Here is a 23,911-nt window from a genome sequence, read left to right as displayed (position 1 = left end):
ATACAAGGTCAAACAATCCATGAGCAAGTCAACTCCATAGTGTAGTCCATCAGGGAACAACCAAACATCATCCATAAACCATGCACTCCACATCACATGAAACACCCCCAAGCATTGTGTAAACACTTATAGAGTAACCCCAAATTCTGACAACATCAATGTTTTATGAGTGCTAGTCAAACTTGGCACGTGGTCGCAAGGCTTTGTTGCTAAAGGATTGAGGAGTGGACAGCTTGTTGGGCAGGTAGTTCACAAACAGGTACATCTAGAAAACACATTATTTTCATACACTCAATGCTAAAAGATTGAGAGGAGAGGTTGTTGGGCAGGTAGTTCACAACCAGGTACATCTAGAAAACACATTATTTTTATACTCTCATATCAGTTGAACAGATTTCAATGTTAGCAGATTTCCCATACCTGCAGATTCATTGGAGTGTTTAGAACAGATCTCGGAGGTCAAAGACTCCTAAAAGGTTCAGTCAGATCTCAATACCTGTTCACTTTATTGATTTTAAAATTTGTTTTATTGGAAATTGTGTTTCTTGAAAATCGTCTTATTCTATGATTTGCTCATATATATGGTGACCTTTACATAGATGAGCATATGGTTCAAATTGAGGAAAATCAGAGAAATTTTCTATTTTTAGAAAGTTATTATTCTCAGAGATTTGGTTCACATGGCAGGGTAATTTCATTTTTGGAGACCTAAAATGAAGATTTTTTTTCATATGGGTTTTTCCTAGAAATGCCCCTCAAATGCCACCTGCCTTTTCAGCTTGTGTTTCAGAATCATGAAATGCTATTTGAAATACATCATACCATTTCAATTCCATTTAGTATGTGTTTCAGCATATCTAGGCATCAAATGAGGGCTGGACCTGCGTTACCTACAATTTAGCTTCAATGAAACCCAACATCCAATTTAATATACTGGGTACTTCGAGTGATTTTTCTGTCAATTCAATCCTGCCAATTTCATTATTTTATTTGAATTTCAAGATGGATAATCGAAAACTAACAGATACTGTGATCCAATTTGGACCTTCACAAGATGTAACAACTCTACTATATTGTTTTGGATTATAGTGACACAATTTCATGCTCCTTTATAAAGGCCTATGTAGAAAGCATTTGCCCTTTAAAATCTCCCATTAAAAAGATCTATTGCATAGAAAAGAAATTTACCCTTTGTCCTTGTATCGTATGCTTCAAAGCAAGTCAATTCCAGGAGTACCCGATAACCCACAAATAATAGAAATTCAATGAGATCAAAAATGAAAAGGCCACTTTAAAAGGCTTCCAAAGACAAGTGACACAACCACATCTCTTGACAGAATTATTCCAGTTATGAAAAAGTAACACTGCCTTTCAAACTACAACCAAGTATGATGGGCATGTATATCTTCTTTGAACAGGATCTCATATACCATACTGGTCCAAGAAAATTGCATTATTTTAATGCAGAATGCTTTATTATTGAATTCTCGGGGCTTCCTTCTTTCGAAAATTCACAGCCATCGATAGGATCTGCTAAAGGCTCGCTTGATTCAAATGCTCAAATTTCTTACAATCCATTTAAGCCTAAAGGAAAATGCTGTCTATATCGGCTTTCCAGACAAAAATTTTACAGAATAAAAATCTCGGTAGGACCACCTACTTACGAGAAACAAACAGGAGCTCCAAGCTTCTTGTTGATTATTGACAAGGCCATGTACCTAGAACCCATACCAACAGGTGCAAGTTCGTCCTTCCCTTCCCAAAAAGGAGCTGGGCCTTCGCCGACTAGCTTCCAATAGCCTGCCTGAAGTGCTTCTGCCTGTTCGTCAGTTGCATTTTGTAGCAATGCCTCCAGACGAAAATTAATACCAAGTGAGCCAAGAAATTGAGACTGTGAAATTGGACCAAAAGCCGCCGCCTCCACTGCAAAGCTCAAATAATAATTCCGAAGTGCATTCTTCAGTCCCTTGCTATTAAACACGAATATGGATTCTCATCTTCAATTTCAAGAGGACAAGATACTCATCCTGCGATAAAGGAAAAATAGATGTGACCAAGACTATACCTGCCATTTCTTCCACGGTTTGTTTTACATAAGCAAAATCAACATAGGCACTAAGGTCTGCAGTTCCTGGGTCATCTAAAATATGAACAAATTTGTGCTTCCTTATGGCCTGCATACATATTAACCAAACCCCAATGTTGATGGAGTCAATTATTGAAATTTGAGACATCCAGCGGAATACAAAATGGGAGCAAACAATGTATCATATGATGTTACTGGTAAACACAACTTGATAAAGAAAGTACGTAAATAAGTTAAATTTCTGGTAGAACGAACAAATAAGGGCTTAAAAATCATGTAACAAACCAACTTTATTTAATTAGGAGAAGTTAGAGATGCTGTTCAAGGTGAAACATGTCCAAGTTACACAAAATGTCGTCACACGGTCCATCCATGTTGATCATGAGTTATATTGCATGCTTCTATTTATCATCTCAACAAAATGCCAAGATGGAAAGGCAGCAATAGTTTGAAACAGGGGCACTAAATAATCCAGGGGTTATAATATAAGATCATTGTTAAGAGGTATTAACACTAAACCATTAACATTGCAATAGATAATTTAAAAGAGTGAAAACTTCCAGACATTCAATTCTGCCCACATTCATTATACTCTGCCCACATTCATTATACGTTAATGGCAACTTGAAGAGATACATAAGTGACATGCTCCTTTGACATGTAAGAAGCATTTTGGATTTCACATCAGCTTGTCCAACTAAAGTTGTCCCAAAACTAGCATTTTGGGCCAAAGGGCCGGAACTTGGAAGGAAAAATAAAGTTATGCCTAAGCAAAGTTGTCCCAAAAACATGATGAACAACCTAGCATTTTGTGCCAAAGGACCTGTTGTCTCACAAAGTGTCTAAGCACCGCGACAATGCTCAGAGTAAGCGCTGTCACTCTTAAATCCTTACTCACTTATTTAGGCTCTCTCCTAGACAAGTCAAGGGGGGTAGTCCCTAGGTAAATGAATGAAATAAACTGTGAAAAACAGACTCTAGGAGATTTTAATGATGGACAACTTGATGAAGCTAAATGAATCTCGATTAAACAAGATGAATAGATCAAATGCCAACGTAAACAAGACACAACCATAAGATAGGAACAACTATAGACCAGTTTCTTTATGCTAAATTAACCGTAGATAAAGTAAAACAAGTTACCCAAAACACTTTTCCAATATGCGACGAATAATGACAATCAATATAAACGCCCAAAACTGTATCATACAAGAGATTTCAAATTTAAAATGATTTTCATCAATTGCCCAGATCTAGGATTAATTAACCATTTCCAACAGTCAATATGGTTTATCGCACCTTGACCATAGAAGAATCATAAAATATCAGAAACAGCAAAGGACTTCAATTTGGGAAGTAAAACAAATCAACGAGTTTTAAAAAATTGAAATTTTTAATGGGCCATAGGCCACATTAAAAAATTTAATGTTTAGGCGAAAAACCCCTTAATTAATTTCATTTTAAATCCTTAGTCATAAATTTAAATTTTTTTAGAAATTTAAAAAAAAAAATTTAAGATTTTTAAATGTTTAAGATTTTAGAAGTTTTTAGATTTTTATATTTTGAAAATTTGAAATTTTTTAAAGATTTTTAAATGTTTGTATGCCTTTTCACATTTTTTAATTTTTAGAATTTTTTAATTTTTTTTTATTTTTTTATGATTTTCAAAATTAAAATGAAATTAAAAATAAAAATAAAGTGAAATGAAATCAAAATATTAAAAAATAAAAACCAAAACAAAATTAAATCTCAGATAAAATGAAATAAAATTGAAAAAGGTATTCTTACCTTAACCCCCTAATGCATATACATAAAAAAAAAGAACCTAAACTTAACGCATTCTAAAACAAAGTAAAAGAAAATGAAAACGGTAAAAGAAAATGAAAACGCAATGTCTTGTTTGCTTGTGCAAGTGCAGCGGCGGCTTGGACAACGAAGGAGAGTAGCTCGAGCTGCAGTTTAATGGTTGCAAGTGTAGGGTGAGAGCAGAACGCGCAGAGGATAAAGGGCTAGCATGCAAGGGATAGAAGCAACAAGAGGAGGAAGGGTTTGTTGCGGTGAGGAGTTCAGGGAATGAGCGAGGGTTAGCAAATGGGACTGAATGAGGGTTTGCACGGATCTGGATGAGGAGAAGAACGAAATGCAGGTATGCCTTCCGGCGAGGGTTTGAGGATCTGGAGAGAACCAAAAATAGAGGGTTTCTAAAAAAAATCAAAAATTTACAGCAAACTCAGAAACCCCAAGCAGCAGACAGGTGGCCAGAAACCCTTTAAAATCACCAGAACCTCTAAAAAAAAGTTCCAGCAATCTTAATTTAAAATTTTAAATCCTTCCGCTTTAGACTTCTTAATGAAACCCTCACGAAAAAATTCCAGATCTGAAAATAAATAAATTTAAATCCTTGGACTGTGAAATCTAGATATGATCCCTGCCAAAATGATGTTGATGGACCCTCAAAGATCCAGATCTTACCCTCTAGGGCCTAGATCTGGACTCTGCAAAGCTTTCAGCTTCAGATCTGCAGCTACAGGACAACAAGAAACACCCAAACGAATATACAATGACCCAAAAAAACTAAATCCCTGAAAACCCAAGTTAGAAAACTGAAAAATAAAACAAATCAACAGGTTTAAAACAATCGAAATTTTTAATGGGCCATAGGCCACATTAAAAAATTTAACGTTTAAGCGAAAAACCCCTTAATTAATTTCATTTTAAATCCTTAGTCATAAATTTAAATTTTTTAGAAACTTAAAAAAAAAAATTAAAGATTTTTAAATGTTTAGGATTTTAAAAGTTTTTAGATTTTTATATTTTGAAATTTTTTAAAGATTTTTAAAATTTTTATGACTTTTCAAAGTTTTAATTTTTAGAATTAAAAAAAATAATAATTATGATTTTCAAAATCAAAATGAAGTTAAAAATAAAAATAAAGTGAAACGAAATCAAAATATTAAAAAATAAACACCAAAACAAAATCAAATCTCAGATAAAATGAAATAAAAATGAAAAAAGTATTCTAACCTTAAATCCCTAATGCATATACAACAAAGAAAAGAAAAAAAAATTGAACCTAAACTTAACGCATTCTAAAACAAAGTAAAAGAAAATGAAAACGCAATGTTTTGTTGTGCAGGGACAGCGGCGGCTTGGACAGCAAAGTAGAGTAGCTCGAGCTGCGGTTTAATGGTTGTAGGTGTAGGGTGAGAGCAGAACGCGCAGAGGATAGAGGGCTAGCATGCAGGGGATAGAAGCAGCAAGAGGAGGAAGGGTTTGCTGCGGTGAGGAGTTCAGGGAATGAGCGAGGGTTAGCAAATGGGACTGCATGAGGGTTTGCACGGATCTGCATGAGGAGAAAAATGAAATGCAGATATGGCTGCGAACGAGGGTTTGAGGATCTTGAGAGAACCAAAAATAAAGGGTTTCTAAAAAAAATTCAAAAATTTACAGCAAACTCAGAAACCCCACGCAGCAAACAGGTGGCCAGAAACCCTTTAAAATCACCAACACCTCAAAAAAAAATTCCAGCAATCTTAATTTAAAATTTTAAATCCTTCCGCTTTAGATTTCTTAATGAAACCCTCACGAAAAATTTCCAGATCTGAAAATAAATCAATTTAAACCCTTGGACTGTGAAATCTGGATATGATCCTGCCAAAATGATGCTGATGGACCCTCAGAGATCCAGATCTTACCCTCCAGGACCTATAGATCTAGACTCTGCAAAGCTTTCAGCTTCAGATCTGCAGCTACAGGACAACAAGAAACAACCAAACGAATATACAATGGCCCAAAAAAACTAAAACCCCGAAAACCCAACTTAGAAAACTGAAAATAATTACAGATCTATGTACATGAATGGCATATCTATCAGATCTAGGGAGTGTGAGTCCAACTCCGCTCCCAGATCTGATAATCTAAAGCTATCAACAACCAGAGCTATCGATTTAGCACATAAAAATTAAATATTTTGAATTTTAGAAAAAGTGTTGAGCACAAAACCCTTCATGCATCACCCATAAAAATATCTTATGATAAGCCCGGGATCAAATTTAAGCTAGAATCTTCAGAAAACACGGATCAGAAATTGGCTAATTCAACCGAGAACTTCCCCGAACGCCCGATAATCTAAAAAATCAAGACTTTCCTGCAAAACTCAATTTAACCATCAACATAGAACAAATAAACGATAATAAAATTCAAATAAATAGAAATACCTGCTATTATATTCTAAACTTAAATTATCATTCAAACCCCAGCAACTGAGCAAGATACCTGTACTCAAATCACTCTTCAAAAAACTATCATCAATAGCTAAAAAAAATCTATGCATGAAAATGACACATCTTATAGTATTTCCATGAAGAGTAACACCAACAAAAATTAACCCCAAATTCTTTCTTTATTGCTCATAAAAAGATTACAAGAGAGCTTTTTGCTTGGTACACGATCCAGAGATCCCATCTACTGACTGACAAATGACCTCCTATTTAAAGATAAATCCTCCAACGGCTAATTCGAGTGATCTTCGTCAAAGCAATCTCGATCGTTGATGAGGATTAAAATTTCTTTTAATCTCATCTGTCGAAATTTTAAATTATTGAAGAAATTCGAATTTTTCATTTAAATGAATTTTAATTAATTCAAAAATTAAAATTTTTGAATTAATTTCCTCAAAATTTTGACTTTGACTTAACCCAGGGACCAAAGGCTTAAAATTTAGCAAAATAATTAATTTCCCTTAGTCCCTCAACCTCTTCAAATTTAATTTTTTAAGAACTAATGAATTTTGCTTTCGGAGAATTTAAATTTACTTAGAATTAATTAAATTTTTGGCTTAGAATTTTAATTAATTTTGCCCAGAAAATTTAATTAATTAACCTATGAGGGAATAATTTGTTTTTTCAACCTTTAAGACACTTTACATCATGATTTCACATTTTTTACATCTCAAGGGGGAAAACCCATTTCCAAAAGACCCTCACAGACTACCCAGTTCTGCGACACAAAATTATTCTAGCAGATCAAGCAATTTGTAATAAAATAACCTAACCAAATAATCAGGATTATTCCCATATCACTTTTACATAGACTCTATCTATAACACTAGGACCCGCCTAAGATCCCAGTGACAAAAACATTTCGGCTTTGGGGTGAGACTGAAGAAAAACTCTGCCGACCATCTGAAAATGGATCGGTGAGACAAAAAACCTCCCAGAATGTAGATCGTCACTAGAAAAGTAAGTTTACCTAGGCGATTACATACACGACACAGATCTGCTGAGATTATTTACAACATATACATGCATAATGGGTTTACATTATAACATGATGATTAGGCTCATGATGATCGCTGAACAACACAGACACATCGATAAGGCGCTATCCCTTTTGCGAAAAAAGGGGGTGCACTTCTATGGGTCGTTGACACATAGTGGTCAACAGGACCAAAATTTAGAAGGCAAAATAAAGTTATGGGAAATTGTGGGACACCTTAGGTATGCAATCCAAATTACTATCTTCATACGAATCTTGGAAATAAACAAGAAAACGCAGCTATTTTTCTCTTTTTACTATCCGAATTTTGGTGGTCGTGGTTATGGGGTTGAGGAGGTTTGGTCAATTTTTCTTAATTAGTGGGAAAACCTATCATAACTAAGTTGTCAAACCAGCAGTGAGGACAGCCATTATTGGCTGCTATCTACGAATGCAAGCTAACTCATCACCGTTATTCAAGGAGAAACACGCCACCTGGAATTACCCATTGGCAGTTTGTAAGGGGGCAGGATTTCACTCTTGCCAAATGCCTCTAGGTCTTGGGCTATTAACTTGTTTCCTTACATCCAAGGAAGATGAGCTCTTAGCCAAGCAAAGGCAGTTTTAACTTTTAGGGCATACTCCAGGCCCAGGGAGGTTTAGTAAATTACGCAAATGAGTTACTAAAATATTATAACATAATGTAATTATTTACAATGAGAAATGAAGATTATATATTGTTAAAGCAATTTTAGGGCATACTCCAGGCCCAGGGAGGTTTGGTTGATTATGCAAATAATTACTACAATACTATAACATAATTTAATTATTTACAATGAGAAACTGAAGATTATAAATTGTTTCATAAGGGATTAGATTTTCTCTCTCTATCTTTATAGTAGTGTTTTAAAAAATGGTTGAGCCGACCAAGCCAGACCCCCGGCCGGTCCAACTCGACAGAAAAAACGACCCAGTGGCCGGTTTGTTACCAAAGCGGCCGAGCCAACCGAGCCAGACCCCCGACCGGTCCAGCTCAGTAGAAAAAACGGCCCGATGGCCGGTTTTTTACCGAACCGGTCGAGCCAACCAAACCGAGTTGCTCGAGCCAGAACCTTGGTCGATTTGTTAAGGTGTTCCAATTCATGGATGGGGAAAGATTGACTAAGGGCTTCATTTATGAGGCTATGGATCAAGCAAAGGAGAAAATAAAGGCAGCATACAAGGATAGAGTGGCTAAGTATGGCCCATTTGGGAAATCATTGATCAAAGATGGAACAATCAACTCCATCGCCCTATACATGGCACATGCAACTGGGTTTTTTCTGAACCCAAGGTATCATTATAAAGCTCTGGAGGCAGAAGCTTCACTGGGGAGGTTAGCAGTAGCCAGTAGTACTGGTGCCTAGTGATGTTTTACAATTTACTTTTGTTGTAGAGGCCATTTAGAGCCTCCTTGGTTATGTGTTTTTGTTTTGATCTCTATATCATGTATGTATTGGACAGTGCACTGGGTGCCATTTTGATATAATGGATATATTCATGAGCCTACTTTGATCATATGTTGTCTTCTCTCTATATTCTAATGCATTGTGTTTGGAAACATGAATGAAAATCTTTAAAATTGTGTTTTTTCATTAAAAAATAAATATTTAATGTATTTTTTACAACGACCGAGTCATTGAAATCAAACCAGCCAAGTCAATACCGAGTCGGAGTCATTGTCGACCCTCAGCAGGTTCTGAACCTGAGTCGGAGTTTTAAAACATTACAATGTTTTAAAACTAGGTCGGTCCGAATCGAATTCGACTTGGTTGAACGAGCCAGATCCCTGCCCGGGTTGGCTAGGTAGAAAAACCCGTCTGATGGTCGGTCCGTTACCAAACTGACCAAGCTAGACACTGATTTGAACGATTCAGTAACAAACCAGCCGATTCGATTGAACCCACCTTAAACCAACCGAGCTAGTCCGCGGGGAAAAAGGCGGAAACTCGGACTTCAAACTCAATTTTTTTTTGGTTTTTTTCTTCATGCCTCTACCTCTCTCCCAAGCCTATAAAAGTGACCAAACCCCCTCACATTTACTCACAACTATCTCATTGCATTTGTGTGAGGAGTTTATGAAGAGTTGGAGTTGGTTTTTGAAGCAGTAGTGACTAATGATGTCTTGTTGTAGAGGCCATTTAGAACCTCATTGGTTATGTGTTTTTACTCTGATCTTTATATATTACATGTATTGGACAGTGCACTGGGTCCCATTTTGATATAATAGATATATTCATGAGCATACTTTGATCATATATTGTCTTCTCTCTATATTCTAATGCTTTGAGTTTGGAAACATGAATGAAGGTCTTTAAAAATATGTTTTTCATGAAAAAATAAATATTTAATGTATTTTTTGCAAGGACCAAGTCATTGAAATCAATTAGGCCGAGTCAATACCAAGTCGAAGTCTGAGACGGATTCGGCCCTCGGCCGGTTCTGAATCTAAGTTGGAGTTCTAAAACTATGCTCCTCGTTTGGCCAACAAGTTGAGTGTACTTGGGGGTTTACAACCTATTAGTTTTTGGTTGCATCGGATGTGCTCTAGCCATGAAAATTGGTGGAGAGGCTAAGGCATACGAGTTCTAAAGAAACAAGAAATTGTTTGGTGAAAATCCACCCAGATTGTATTTTATTAAAATAATTAATATTTTTGATGGGGTTCTTAAGTCTAAACTTAGGAAAATTAAAGTATTAATGGGTATTAATCAAAATATGGGTGTCAATGTTCTAGAAAGCGGATCAAGTCAAGTTTTAATCTTAGCTATTGATCAGAGACTTAATATCAGTCGTTGAAGTCTAAACGAGAAAAGTATAAGGAGGCTCGGGGTTCATTTAGAAACACACACGAAGAGAACAAATTGATCTGGAGATCGATTTCTGGGGCTAAGAAGCTAAGAATTTAAATTGAGTGATCATTCTGTAGTAGAAGGGCAGGGATAGTTCAGGAATACTAGACAGAGAGGGGGAGAGCCACTAGTGGAGGTAGCGTGGCAGCGAGAAGGACTAATGTTGGGCCAATCTGGGCCCACGCAGTCTTGACGCAGAGCCAGAAGAGCCAACGAAGAAGTGGGGTTTCCCTCACGCAGAAAGCTGGAACTGTCGGAACAGCCAAGAGAGGTTGATGCAGAAGCTACAAGAGACAGAAGAGACAGTGTAGGGCTGACGCAGAGCCTGTAAGGCTGACGTAGGGCCAATGCAGAGATAGTTGGGGTTAGCCAGTTTTGCAGCCGAAAACTGCCAGGTGAAGTGAGGTAATCTCACTGAGTTTTCTGCCATTATATTTTTTCTCTATCACTAGATTGTCGGGAGGGCATCCAACATTGTATTCAAAACTACTGCTTAATAATAGAAAACCCTCAGAGTTGCTGCATCGTTTTCCCGTATTTAGTTTTTCCAGGGACTATTTTGTCCAAAAATAACGGTGTCCTATGTATCTTGTTCTTTGCTCAGTTTTCTATTTCATGTAATCAAATTTAAAGTAGTATAGGCTGCAGAAGTAATTTACTTCAGTATTCAGAAAATAACTTAATAATGCATATCAAAATCAAGTAGGAGAAGTAAATTCAGTTTTGCTACAGTATGTTGAAATTTCTAAGTCTAACTCATTAGAAATTTTTCTACACTCTCTAGTTTATGTTTCCTACTTGTTTAATTACTAAACAAGTTATTTAACCACATAAATATTGAAATAAATACAATGCAGTCTCAACCACCTACAGATCATCAACTGAAAGAAATAGACAAACACACAAGGGGCACCGTTATTTTTGGACAATCGTCCTCGAAAAAACCCAACTTGGGAAAACCGGTGCAGCAATTCTGAGGATTTCATTATTAAGCAGATTTACTTGAGTACAACTGGGTGCCAAACTAGCTCACCCGACAAAGAAATCTATCTGGCAACAATACCTCCTTTCGGAAGCAGATATTCTGAAACTCTACTCCACAAAACTCTCTCCAACGCCTCTTTGAGGCTTTGCGTCAGCCCTCCTAGCCTCTGCGTCAGCCTGAAACCCTCTGTGTCAACCCTCTGATGCTCTGCGCAGCCTCTGTGTCACTCACGAAGGCCCTCTGGCTCTCTACACAGTCACTCTGGCCTCTACGTGGCTCCTGTTGGCTCTGCGTCTGTCTCTCTGCCTCTGTGTTGGACTTCCAACACTATCTCTTCTTCCCTATTATGCACTCACTACCCCTCGCTACAACTCTGATCACTAGTTCGATTTCTCTTAGCAAGCCTCGCTCTAGAAAAATCGAACTGACTGATCAATCTGGTGTATCTCCCACTGACCCTCAAGCCTCCTCTTATACTTTTTCTGTTGAGACTTCAACGGTCGAGATTATATCTCTAATCAATGGCTAAGATTAGATTTGGCTTGATCCATGTCATTTAGAACCTTCTAACCCGGTTTTATATTAATACCCATTAATATTTATTTTCCTAAGTTTAGACTTAGGAACCCATTAAAAATATTAATTATTTTAATATCTCCTTCACCAAGTAGAATTTCCCCAAAGCATTTATGGGTCTTGGAGATCTCATGTGCTTTAGCCTCTCCACCAATTTTCATGACTGGAGCACATCCGATGCTACCCCAAATCAACACTCCCTCTTAGCAAGGAATGTGCTCTAGTAATGCTCCATAACTGAGCATCACCCTGATCATCTGGCACCAGTACCTGTGCTGATGTTTGGCCTTCCTGCCCAACATCCTCTGCATTGTTGCATCCTATACTGTTGCCCATGGCTCTACCACTGCCAATGCTACATCTGTACAGTAGCTCCCTCTGCATCCGTGCTGCTATTGGTCCTTTCTCCCAACACTGCATCTGCACTACAGCCCTCTCTCCTCATGCTACCATAACACTATCGTTGCTACTATTGCACTGCAACGCAGTGACTGAGACGATGGTAACTGATCTACCCAATCACTGACATCCTTGTCAGGCTAGAAACCCTCTTGATGTTGAAGCTCTCTCTATTGTTATCCTGTGCTCCCTCTGCTACCTCTACGCTACTGCAACAAACTTTATGCCTCTCACACCACTGCAAACACATTTGTGACTTCCTGCACTGCTGTAACCTCCTTTGTGCCTATCGCACTGCTGCAACCCTCTCTACGCTATCAGGGACTACTGCACTCTAGCACTCTCTACTGCTCCATCCACATCCATTTATACCGACATTCGCCATCCTGCTACTGTCACTTCGGGGCTCCTGTAGCCTGATATGATCCAAGAGTTTGGGTATCTCAACGATCCTGCCCGTCATCTCTTGTATTCCTCCTGACTACAGCTCGATGTCACCCCACCTCTTCTCTAGAGGTACATGAGCACTCATGGCAGAATCGTCATCATCCTCTACCTCCTTTTCCACCTTTGTTGCAAGGTTGCACGAAACGGGGAAACGGGTACGAGTTTCAGAAACGGGAAGCGATACGAAACGCGACCTCCCCAAATTTTGGAAACGGGGAAACGCGAATATATATATATATATATATATATATATATATATATATATTAGGAATTTAAGAAATATGTGCAATCATAAAGCATATATGATACATTCTAATTTATTACATTATGATAAAATTGTCAATTGTCAATGCATAAACTATAAGTATCTAAATTTACATCACATTTACTCATGAATAATAACATAATGAAAATAGAAATATCCAAAATCAGCCACGAGAAATTTCTAATTTTTTGTCTCGTGCTTGATTGGGAGTCTCCTCATACATAGTCGAATGACTTTAGTGCTCTTGACTAAATACAAGTTTCATACCCTAGTACACTACATTCTCTTGATTATTGGGAGTCTCCCCTGCATAGAGGGCTTTGTTCTCTCGATTAAATACAAGTTCCATACCCTAGTACATGATAAAATCCAATGGAAACATTGCAATCCCCCCAATCCTAAAATCCTGAAAAACAGATAAGTCTGCTGGATTTTGAGTGAGATCTAAAATTCTACTTTCTCCATATGAAATCCAATGAGGGCGAAACCACTCTCAAACATCCTGAGTCATTTCATGGTAATGTTAAAAATTTAAGTAAAAGGATGAAAATGAAAAATAAAGGAGAATAACACTTTTACTTTAAAAATTTAACATTACCATGAATTGCATATCAACACTAGGGCAAAAGTTCACTTTTATAACTTTAGACAGGCATCTGGAAGCAACTAGAAGTCACTAGGCTAACGTAAGAATAGATTAGAAAACAAATAATAACAAAAAAAATTAAAAAAACACAAGTAAATGCTGAAACGTGGGTCGTACGGCCCTGAAACGCGTTTCAGGCCGTACTAGCCACGTTTCAGTTTCGTGAAACGTGGCAGTACGGTCTGAAACGCGTTTCAAGGCCATACCAAACACGTTTCAGCGTTTCGTACTCGTTTCCGTACGGAAACGCCCTCCTACCCCACGTTTCCTGCAACATAGCTTTGTTGGCACTGCCTTGGAGTCAGACGCCTCTCCCTTATTCTTCTTGCTAATACACTGGATTGCATAATGGCCCAGCTTCCCACAGTTGAAGCAATTAATCTTGGAGAGGTCCTTTTTCTTCCTCTTCCCTTGCTGCTCCGCAGATGCCAGAGCCGCATCCTCTTCCTCCTCTTTCTTGACCCGAGCTCCTTTGCCACTACTTCCCACCTTGGTCAGCCGTTTGATCTCTTCTTGGCAAAGAGCTGCCCACAGTTCTTCCCAATCTGGAAGATTCGCTCTACCCAAAATGCTTTGGACGAATGTCTCCCACTCCTCAGAGACTGCGTTCAGCGCAGTCCTCACCATTAACTCTTGATCCAACGTGGCTCCTATGGAAGTCAGTTGGTCCCGAATGTCCTGCAACCTGCTGAGGAAGTGATCTATTTGCTCCCCCTTCTGCATCTGATACGAACGCAGCTGATTCTCCAGTAGCATCTTCCTCTACACAGAAGTGCCCTAATACAATGTCGTCAAGATGTCCCACATCTCCTTTGCCATATTCTTCTCAGCAATATGTTGGACTACATTATCCTTGACCCCATCAAGGATTATGCACTTTTCCTTGGCCATCGCATCCTCATACTTTTCGTTATCATTTGGGTCGATTGGGATAGCCACGGTTCTCAAGGCAAAGACCTTGATGCGATGTCTATCTAGAACAGACAGAATCCTTGCCTTCCAGATGACAAAGTTGGATGCCCCGTCCAGCCTGTCCTAATCCCTCAGTCAGTTCATAGCCATCTCTGCTCTTTTTTTCAACTCCTGTTAAGATTCGGTATGTTCTATGCTAGAGCAATTTATTTAAATTTTCACAGTTAGCAATCACATCAGCATTAAGATAAACTGCAGATAGAACATAAATATAAATCGCAGAAGACAAGCCAAGGAAAGAGGACACAAGATATGGCGCGAGCCAGGGACAAACCCCACAATGTGTGGGGAAACCCTTTGATCAAATCTTCTTTTATCTTCAAAGTTCAGCACAGAGAGAGAGAGAGATAATACATTTACAATAGAAGTCAACACATTGACTTTATCTGGTTCTGAGCATAGATCATTTCCTATAATGATGAGATCAGTTGAAGACATTCTGCTTCAACTGAATCTCCTAGGTGATGACTTTACCTATCCATTTTGTTCATCTGCTGCACCTTACCGTGTAGCATCATCATGCTGCATCATGTATCTTCATGCTGCTCATGATCACTGTGCTGCCCATACATCAAGTTGTCCATGACTTCATACTTCAGCTGCTCATGCATCATCATTCTTCATGCCACCCATGCCACCCATGATCTCACCAAGCTTCATGCTGCCCATGCTGCATCATACTGTTCTATTGCTGAGTTGTTGTACACAACTTTAGTGCCCTCCATCATCATGCTGTACATATTTTGCTGTTGTTGATATCAGCCTTAGCTGCTTGCTATGGCTTGCAGCCTAGCAAAGCAGCTAGGCTATAGTTCACACAATCTCATTATACACAGCATATTGGTATTCCTCCAATACCATGACTGGGTTTACCTCTTCATCACTGCGGCTTGATGACAGTGGCATCCTTGTCTGCTCAGCGTATATATAAGACCATGATGCCAGTGTATATATAAGACCATGATGCCAACGTATATATAATATCATGATGCAGCGTATATATAACTGCCCAGCGTCCAGCGTTTACATTTAATGCGTATGACTGTCCAGCGTTGACATCTGCGTTTCATGTATAATGCGATGACTGTGTTTCATGTATGAGATGTTTACATGTATGCGTTTCAATATATCTTCATTCCCATATCAGCGTATATATATATTGGTCCACGCATCTTATGCTGCCAGATCTATGACAATCACGCTGCCAGATCTAGGGTATGACAGCATTCCATACCCATACACAGCGTATTATATGACCGCGTTCCATCATTGCGTTTGCGTTCCATATTCCATGACCGCGTGGTATATTAGCTGATGCGTATATAGAATTGTTGTGCCTTTGTTGTGCGTATTATATGTATGACCTGCGTTGTTTCATTTGCTTGAGTGCCCAGCGTATTACTCCATGCGTTGTTTCATTTGCTTGAGTGCCCAGCGTATTACTCCATGCATTTTTTCATTTGCTTGAGTGCCCAGCGTATTACTCCATGCATTGTTTCATTTGCTTGAGTGCCCAGCGTATTATATGTTTAATTCATAGGTATGCCGAGAGTGAATTCAGCCCAGAACTTTGGTCAATACTGCATCCTCCGAGATGTGTTCATAACTGCACCTCTGTCATGCGAGATCAACCTATCATTGTAATACCGAGACTGCAATTCATAGACATGCCGAGAATGTACAAAACTTACTGCGTCCTTACACGAGGTCATTCCTGCTCCATTTATCCAGGATCGTCGCTGCACCTAAAACCCAAACGAGGTGCAGTCAAACCCTTATTGCAGCTTTGCGCCTTCAAGCGAAATTTCAGAGGAAATGTAAGATTCTTTCTCTTCATAAGCCTTTTGCTTACTGCGGCTAGGGCATTACTGCGTCTAGGGTATTACCTGCGGCTAGGGCATCAACGACTTAGCCCAGCATACTCTTAGTGTCTCTCTCCTTCACCAAAAACCCAGACGTGGAGAGGAGATTACCTAAAGAGTGTGTGAGTAAATGATATCAAATCCTCATCTATTTATACCAAAACAAGGATGATGAATAGACGCGTCGGCTGGGCTTCTAGAGCCTACATAAGAGTTGGTCGGCTTGACTATAATTACATAAACAAAATAAATTCATATCTCCATAAATACTTATCGGAATCGGATGATCTTTGGATCAATCCTACACCTCTCGACGAGAGGGATCCAATAAAAATATCAGCTGCCATAAATAAGCCGACCCACATGGAGTTTAGCCCTAGTTGCCAATTTAACAACTCCTCTGAGTCTTTACTTCCCTCCTGGAAGTTCTCTATAGACTCCCTCTGAGTCTCGGTTTCCCTCCTAGAAATCCTCCTGCCAACAATCGAATCGCACCTCTATGATCCCCTTTGCTCCCACAACATTGATCTGGATTTCTTGGCTAGAAATCTGCCTAGGTAGCGATTCCCTTCTACCTTGGTTCTGTCTCGTTAGGTACTATTCTGCCTCAACAGCAACAACACCCCACCAGCTTTTCACTCCACAATCCGCCCACAGCTTCCTATGCCCCAGCAATTGAAGAACTGAGCCTCTACGCTCTCCGCATCCCGGCAGTGGCTGAATCACTCCACTAGCCATCTGCGTCACTCCTACTTGGCTAAGCAAGATGACGTGGCTCTTCATGAGCCTCTTCTGCACTGGCCCCTTCTCTGGCTCGAACTAATGACGCAGGCCCTCTGCATCAACCCTTCTCTGTTTCTTTCTGCTTAGGAACAACTTCTGTCACTCGAGATAGTTGTTTCTGCTACAAATTCTCTAATTCAGCTGGTGCCTTCAGTTCTCCTATGAGCTGCAGCCCTCTAGTACCATGTTGAAATTTCTAAGTCTAACTCGTTAGAAATTTTTCTACACTATCTGGTTTATTTCTCCTACTTGTTTAATTAATAAACAAGTTATTTAACCATATAAACACTGAAATAAATACAATGCAGTATCAACCATCTACAGATCATCAACTGAAAGAAATAGACAAACACACAAGGGACACCGTTATCTTTTGACAATCATCCCCGGAAAAACCCAACTTGGTAAAACTGGTGCAACAGTTCTGAGGGTTTTATTATTAAGCAGATTTTCTTCAGTACAACTAGGTGCCAAACTAGCTCACCTAACAGAGAAATCTATCTCGCAGTAATACCCTCCTTTCAGAAGTAGATATTCTGAAAGTCTGCTCCACGAAACTCTCTCCAACGCCTCTTTGAAGCTTTGTGTCAGCCCTCCTAGCCTCTGTGTCAGCCCTCTCATACTCTATGCAGCGTTTTTGGCCCTCTGCATCACCTTTGCAACCTATGTGTCACTCACGCAAGCCCTCTAGCCCTCTACGCAGTCACTTTGGCCTCTGCATGACTCCTATTAGCTTTGTGTCTGCCTCTCTGGCTCTGCGCTGGTCTTCTGGCACTATCTCTGCCTCCCTGCTATGCACTCACTGCCCCTCGCTACAACTCTGATCACTGGTTCGATTTCTATTAGCAAGCCCCGCTCTAGAAAAATCGAACTAACTAATCAATCTAGTGTATCTCCAACTGACCCTCAAGCCTCCTCTTATACTTTTTCTATTGAGACTTCAACGGCAGAGATTATATCTCTAATCAACGGTTAAAATTAGATTTGGCTTGATCCATGTCATTTAGAACCTTCTAACCCAGTTTTATATTAATACCCATTAATATTTTTATTTTCCTAAGTTTAGACTTAAGAACCCATTAAAAATATTAATTATTTTAATATCTCCTCATCGGGTAAAAATTCCCCGAACCATTTATGGGTCTTGGAGATCTCATGTGCTTTAGCCTCTCCACCAATTTTCATGGCTAGAGCACATCCAATGCTACCCCAAATCAACACAATAGGGGTTCCTTGAGTGTAGGAATTTTCACATGGTATCACAGCATTGATTTTAGAACATGAAGAGCAAATCCAGCGCTGAGCAGAGAATGTCACAAAAATAATGCCAATGATCACCAATCCCTAGAAAATAGTGCATTCTTCCCCAATCCTTCATATCGAACTCTATGATTAGATTCTTCTTGCAGTCTTCAATAAGTCTGGATGACCCTGTCAGGAAGAGATCATCCACATATAATACTAAGATAAATGGCTTGCTCTCTACGACCAGATAGTAGAGATTCGAATCCGCATCACTCTTGATAAACCCCATCTTCTACAAGTAGCCATCTATTCGACCATACCACGCTCTTGGTGCCTGCTTCAGCGCATACAAGGCTTTCTTCAGCCTGCATACATGAGACTTCTTCTCATTGTTCAATTGTATACTTCTTCTTCTATTACCCCATTCAGAAATGTCGTCTTGACATCCATCTAATGGATCTCCCATCATATCTGGGCTGCAAGAGATAGCATGGTCCTAATAGATGTATACCTGGCTACTGAGGTGAAGGTTTCCTCATGGTCGATCCCTTCCCTTTGAGCATACCCCTTAGCCACAAACCTAGCCTTGTATTTTTCAATACTGTCGTCCGTAGCATATTTGATCTTATAGATCCATCTTCAACCTACCACAGATCTGTCTTGAGGCCTCAATGCCACCTCCCAGACATCGCTTACCATTATGGAGTTATACTCCTCCACCATCGCATTTAGCCAGACCTGATGTTGAGCTGCTATAGATTTGGGGTAGCATCGAATGTGCTCTAGCCACGAAATTTGGTGGAGAGGTTGGAGCACATGAGATCTCCAATACCCAGAAAGGGTTTGGGCAAATTCTAAACAGATCAAGAGATATTAAAATAATTAATATTTTTAATAGAGTCCCTAAGTCTAAACTTAGGGAAAATAAAATATTAATGTGTATTAATATGAATCTGTGTTAGAGTGGTCCAAAAGACATGGATCAAGCCAGATCTAATCTTAGCCGTTGATTAGGTACTTAATCTCGGTCGTTGATATGTGAACTGGAAAAGTATAAGAGGAGGCTTGAGGGTCACTTGGAGAGCACACCAGATGATCAGTAATTCTATTCTCTAGAGCGGGGTTTGCTAAGACAGATAGAACCAATGATTGGGAAAGCAGCTGAGGGGCATTGAGTACAGAGAAACAGAGAAGGCAGACATTATGACGGGAGAGCATCGCAACAGCCAAGGAGGGTGATGCAGAGCCAGCAAGGGCTCACGCAGGGCCACGCAGAGGCAACCAAGTGCTGCACAAAGCACCAGAGGGACCAGCGTAGCTAATGCAGAGGCTCCCAGAGCTGACGCAAGCTAAGAAAGGCTGACGCGGGGCCAGCGTGAGACAGGGAGGGGCTGAGGCAGTCCAGATTGGGCAGACGTTGGGGTTGTAGGAGCAGTTTTGTGCTAAGGAGCTACCGGAAGGGTTTTTTCAGGGTTTCAGCTAGGAGATTTCTCTCAAACTATGAGGTATAGCAGCTAAGGAAATTCTCTATTGGGTAGGCCAATTACGGCACCTAGATTGTACTCTGATATTGCTTAATAAGAAAACCTTCAGATAGTTGCGCCGATTTTCCCACATTGGATTTTTCCGGGGACATTGGTCCAAAAATAATGGTGTCATGTGGTGTGTTTGTTCTTGTTTCTTTTAGTTGTTGATCTGTAATATGTTGAGCATGCACTAGTGTTTATTTTCAGTATTTACTGTGTAAATAACTTATTAAAGAAAAATAACAAGTAGGTAGGAATAAATCAGAAAAAGTGCATGAAGGGTTTCTAACTTAAGTAAACTTAGAAAATTCAACATGGTATCAGAGCGTGATTGTAGATCACAGGAGGACTAAAAGCCATCAGCCGAGCAGGACAATAGCAGCAGTGAACAGTTGTCCAGAGGTGACAAAAGTTATTTCTAGCAGCGTAGAGGCTAGGGAAGTGTGACACAAAGCCAGCCAGAGCCACGCTGAAGAAGCCGGGAACTGCGTAGAGCCTCAAAGAGGCCAGCGTTGCTGACGCAAAGGGTTAGAGGGCTGACGCAAGGCATCCCAGGCCTGACGCAGACCCATCTGGGGTGACGCAGAGCCAACGTGGGGCAAAGAGGGGTTGACGCAGTTCACAGAGAGGCAGTTGCTGGAGTCTAGAAGGCTGCGGAAATATTGCAAAGTGGAGTTGGTGAGGCACTGTAGTCTAAACAGTACCTAACAGAGCAAGGCCAGAGGAGTTGTTATCAAGGGTTTCTAGCTGAGGAACCTGGATTAGCAGTGCAGTTGCACAAGACGATTAGAGTAGGGGGCATCTCGAAAAGCGGCAGAAGGATTTCCAGGAGGGAAATCAAGACTCAAAGGGAGTCCAGAAGAGAACTTCCAGACGGGAAGTAGAGACTAAGAGGAGTCGAACAGAGAACTTCCACGAGGGAAGTAGAGGAGCATCATGGCACTACACGAGGTAAGAGACCAAGATAGACTGGACGAAGCATTGAGCTCCGCAGTCTGGAAGGCCAAAATCTTATCAGTGCTTGACAGAAATCGTGTCAAGAACTTCGCCTTGAAGACGATAGCTATCCCAGTTGACCCCAATGATAACGACAAGTACGAAGAGGCGATGGCGAGGGCCAAGTGCATTATCCTTGACGGGGTCAAGGATCATGTGGTACCACATATAGCCGAGAAGGAAACGGCAGTTGAGATGTGGGAGGCTCTCAAGAACCTGTACCAGCATACTTCTATGCAGAGAAGAATGTTTCTCGAGAACCAGATGAGGTCATATCAAATGAAGAAGGGTCAATCGATTGACACCTTCCTTGGAGGACTGAACGAGATCCGAGACCAGTTAACTGCTATAGGAGCGACACCAGATCAGGAGCTTATGGTGAGGATAGCCCTGAATATTGTCTCAAAAGAATGGGAAGTGTTTGTCAAGAGTATCCGGGGCAGAGGAACTCTCCTACCTTGGGACGAGATGTGGGCAGCTCTTCGCCAGGAAGAGATCAGACGACAGTCAAAGACAGGTAGCAGCAACAAAAAGATCAAAGTTCAGTAGGAGGAGGAGGATGTGGCCCTAGCATCTGAGGGAAAGCAGGAGAAGCGAAAGAAGAAAGATCTCTCCAAGATCAAGTGCTTCCACTTTGGGGAGATGGGTCATTATGCGACCCAGTGCCCAAGGAAGAAGTGTAAGGGAGAGTCTTTTGAGACTAAGGCAGCGCCAGCACGCGCAGAGAAGGAATTTTTGACAGACGATGATTATGCCATGAGTGCACATGCACCACTTGAGCGGAAGTGGGGAGACATAGAACTGTAGTCAGGCAAACTACAGGCGATGAGGGGCAGGGTCCTCAAGGTACCCAGCTTCTTGGATTAGACCTTGTTATAGGAGCCCTGACGAGGAGTAGCAGGATTGGCTGAGTGGGTAAAGACGTAAGCAGATGGAGCAGCAGAGACAGCTACAGTGCAGGAGTCCTAAGACAGTGCAGAGCTAGCAAGCTGCAGCAATGCGAGAGGCACAGGAGTGTTGCACTAGTGCAAAAAGGCACAGCGAGGTGTGCAACGGTGCGAGATGCATGGAATTGTTGCAGCAACGCAGAGGTCAGAGAGAGGGAGCACTTGTCAGCGACATAAGGAGCTTCAGCATCAGTGGGCGTTTCTAGCCCAATAGGGAGGTTAGTTGGGAGATCAGTTACTTCTCAGTAACTGAGTTGCAGTGCAGCAGTGGGCAGCACGATGCAACATGATGAGAGGAGGTGCAGTGCAGATGCAATGCTCGGAGGAAGGACCAGCAGCAGCACGAATGCAGAGGGAGATGTCGTACAAATGCAACAGTGGCAGTGGCAGAACCATGGGCAACAGTACAAGATGCAACAGTGCAGAGGATGTTGGGCAGGAAGGCCTAGCATCAGCACAGGTAACGACGCCGGATGATCAGAGTAATACTCAGTGAGGAGTATTGCTAGAGCACAATCCTCCCTAAGAGGGAGTGTTGATTTGGGGTAACATCGGATGTGCTCTAGCCACGAATTTGGTGGAGAGGTTGGGGCACATGAGATCTCCAATACCCAGAAAGGGTTTGGGCAGATTCTAAACAGATCAGGAGATATTAAAATAATTAATATTTTTATGAAGTCCCTAAGTCTAAACTTAGGGAAAATAAAATATTAATGTGTATTAATATGAATATGTGTTAGAGTGGTCCAAAAGACATGGATCAAGCCAGATCTAAGCTTAGCCGTTGATTAGGGACTTAATCTCGGCCATTGATATGTCAACAGGAAAAGTATAAGAGGAGGCTTAAGGGTCACTTAGAGAGCACACCAAATGATCAGTCATTCTATTCTCTAGAGCGGGGTTTGCTAAGAGAGATAGAATCAGTGATCGGGAGAGCAGTTGAGGGGCATTGAGTACAGAGAAACAGAGAAGGCAGAGATTGTGTTGGGAGAGCAGCGCGGCAGCCAAGGAGGGTGACACAGAGCCAGGAAGGGCTCACGCAGGGCCATGCAGAGGCAACCAAGTGCTGCACAGAGCACCAGAGGGGCCAGCGTAGCTGACGAAGAGGCTCCCAAAGCTGATGAAAGGCCTCCTATGGCTGACGCAGGCCAAGAAAGGTTGACGCAGGGCCAACGTGAGACATAGAGGGGCTGACACAGTCCAGATTGGGAGGACGTTGAGGTTGCAGGAGCAGTTTTGTGCTGAGGAGCTGCCGAAAGGGTTTTACCGGGGTTTCAGCCAGGAGATTTCTCTCAAACTGTGAGGTATAGATACTAAGGAAATTCTCTGTTGGGTAGGCCAGTTAAAGCACCCAGATTGTACTCTGATATTGCTTAATAAGAAAATCTTCAGATAGCTGCATCGGTTTTCCCGCATTGGGTTTTTCCGGGGACATTGTTCCAAAAATAATGGTGTCATGTGGTGTCTTTGTTCTTGTTTCTTTTAGTTGTTGATCTGTAATATGTTGAGCATGCACTGGTGTTTATTTTCAGTACTTACTGTGTAAATAACTTGTTAAAGAAAAATAACAATTAGGTAGGAATAAATTAGAAAAAGTGCATGAAGGGTTTCTAAATTAAGTAAACTTAGAAACTTCAACAGCTGCCTCCTTGAAGCTAGAAGGCTCTCCATCCTAAGCTACTAATGCCTGATACCTGTCTGGCTGTTTTCACTCCCTTTTACTATTCCTTGGCTCTCCGATGAAGTTCTCTGCATCACGCAGAATCTGACGAAGTTCCCTGCTAGTTCTTCCTCTGCCAACAGGTGCTTCTGTTTATTGCTCTTCCTCATCCTAAGAATCTTCCTGATTTGAGGAAGGATTCTTCACTTTCGTTGGTTGAAGAGGCATGACCAACGGATCCTCTTTCAACTACTCCTTGGAAGGCATTTCGCGAGATCTTCTGAAAGCTTTGTCCTCCATGAACTTTACATCTCGTCATACTACTACCTTCCTGCTCCCTGGAAGATAGATCCTGTATGCCTTAGCATT

General features: G+C 40.6%; 1 protein-coding gene across 2 annotated transcripts in view; it reads right to left on the bottom strand.

The window, feature by feature from the left end:
• Positions 1-1,268: 1,268 nt before the first annotated feature.
• The window catches only part of LOC149232466 (NADH dehydrogenase ubiquinone complex I, assembly factor-like protein (DUF185)), a 272,389-nt gene continuing 249,746 nt past the window's right edge, over positions 1,269-23,911 (bottom strand). Inside the window, exons 9-10 of one of the 2 annotated variants that reach the window (XM_089379417.1) lie at positions 2,066-2,174; positions 1,269-1,923 (exon numbers count right to left, since the gene is read on the bottom strand). In XM_089379417.1, the coding sequence (XP_089235543.1) occupies positions 1,661-1,923; positions 2,066-2,174 (372 nt within the window). In that variant the 3' untranslated portion in view covers positions 1,269-1,660. Of the gene's footprint in view, positions 2,028-2,065; positions 2,175-23,911 lie in introns of both variants that reach the window. The other variant, XM_089379418.1, reaches the window with a different exon arrangement.

This window comes from Pinus tabuliformis, chromosome J (assembly GCF_031772625.1).
Source record: "Pinus tabuliformis cultivar Carrire ecotype Pingquan chromosome J, CPIR1, whole genome shotgun sequence".
NCBI lineage: Eukaryota > Viridiplantae > Streptophyta > Pinopsida > Pinales > Pinaceae > Pinus > Pinus tabuliformis.
This window is presented reverse-complemented; position numbering and strand designations above follow the sequence as displayed.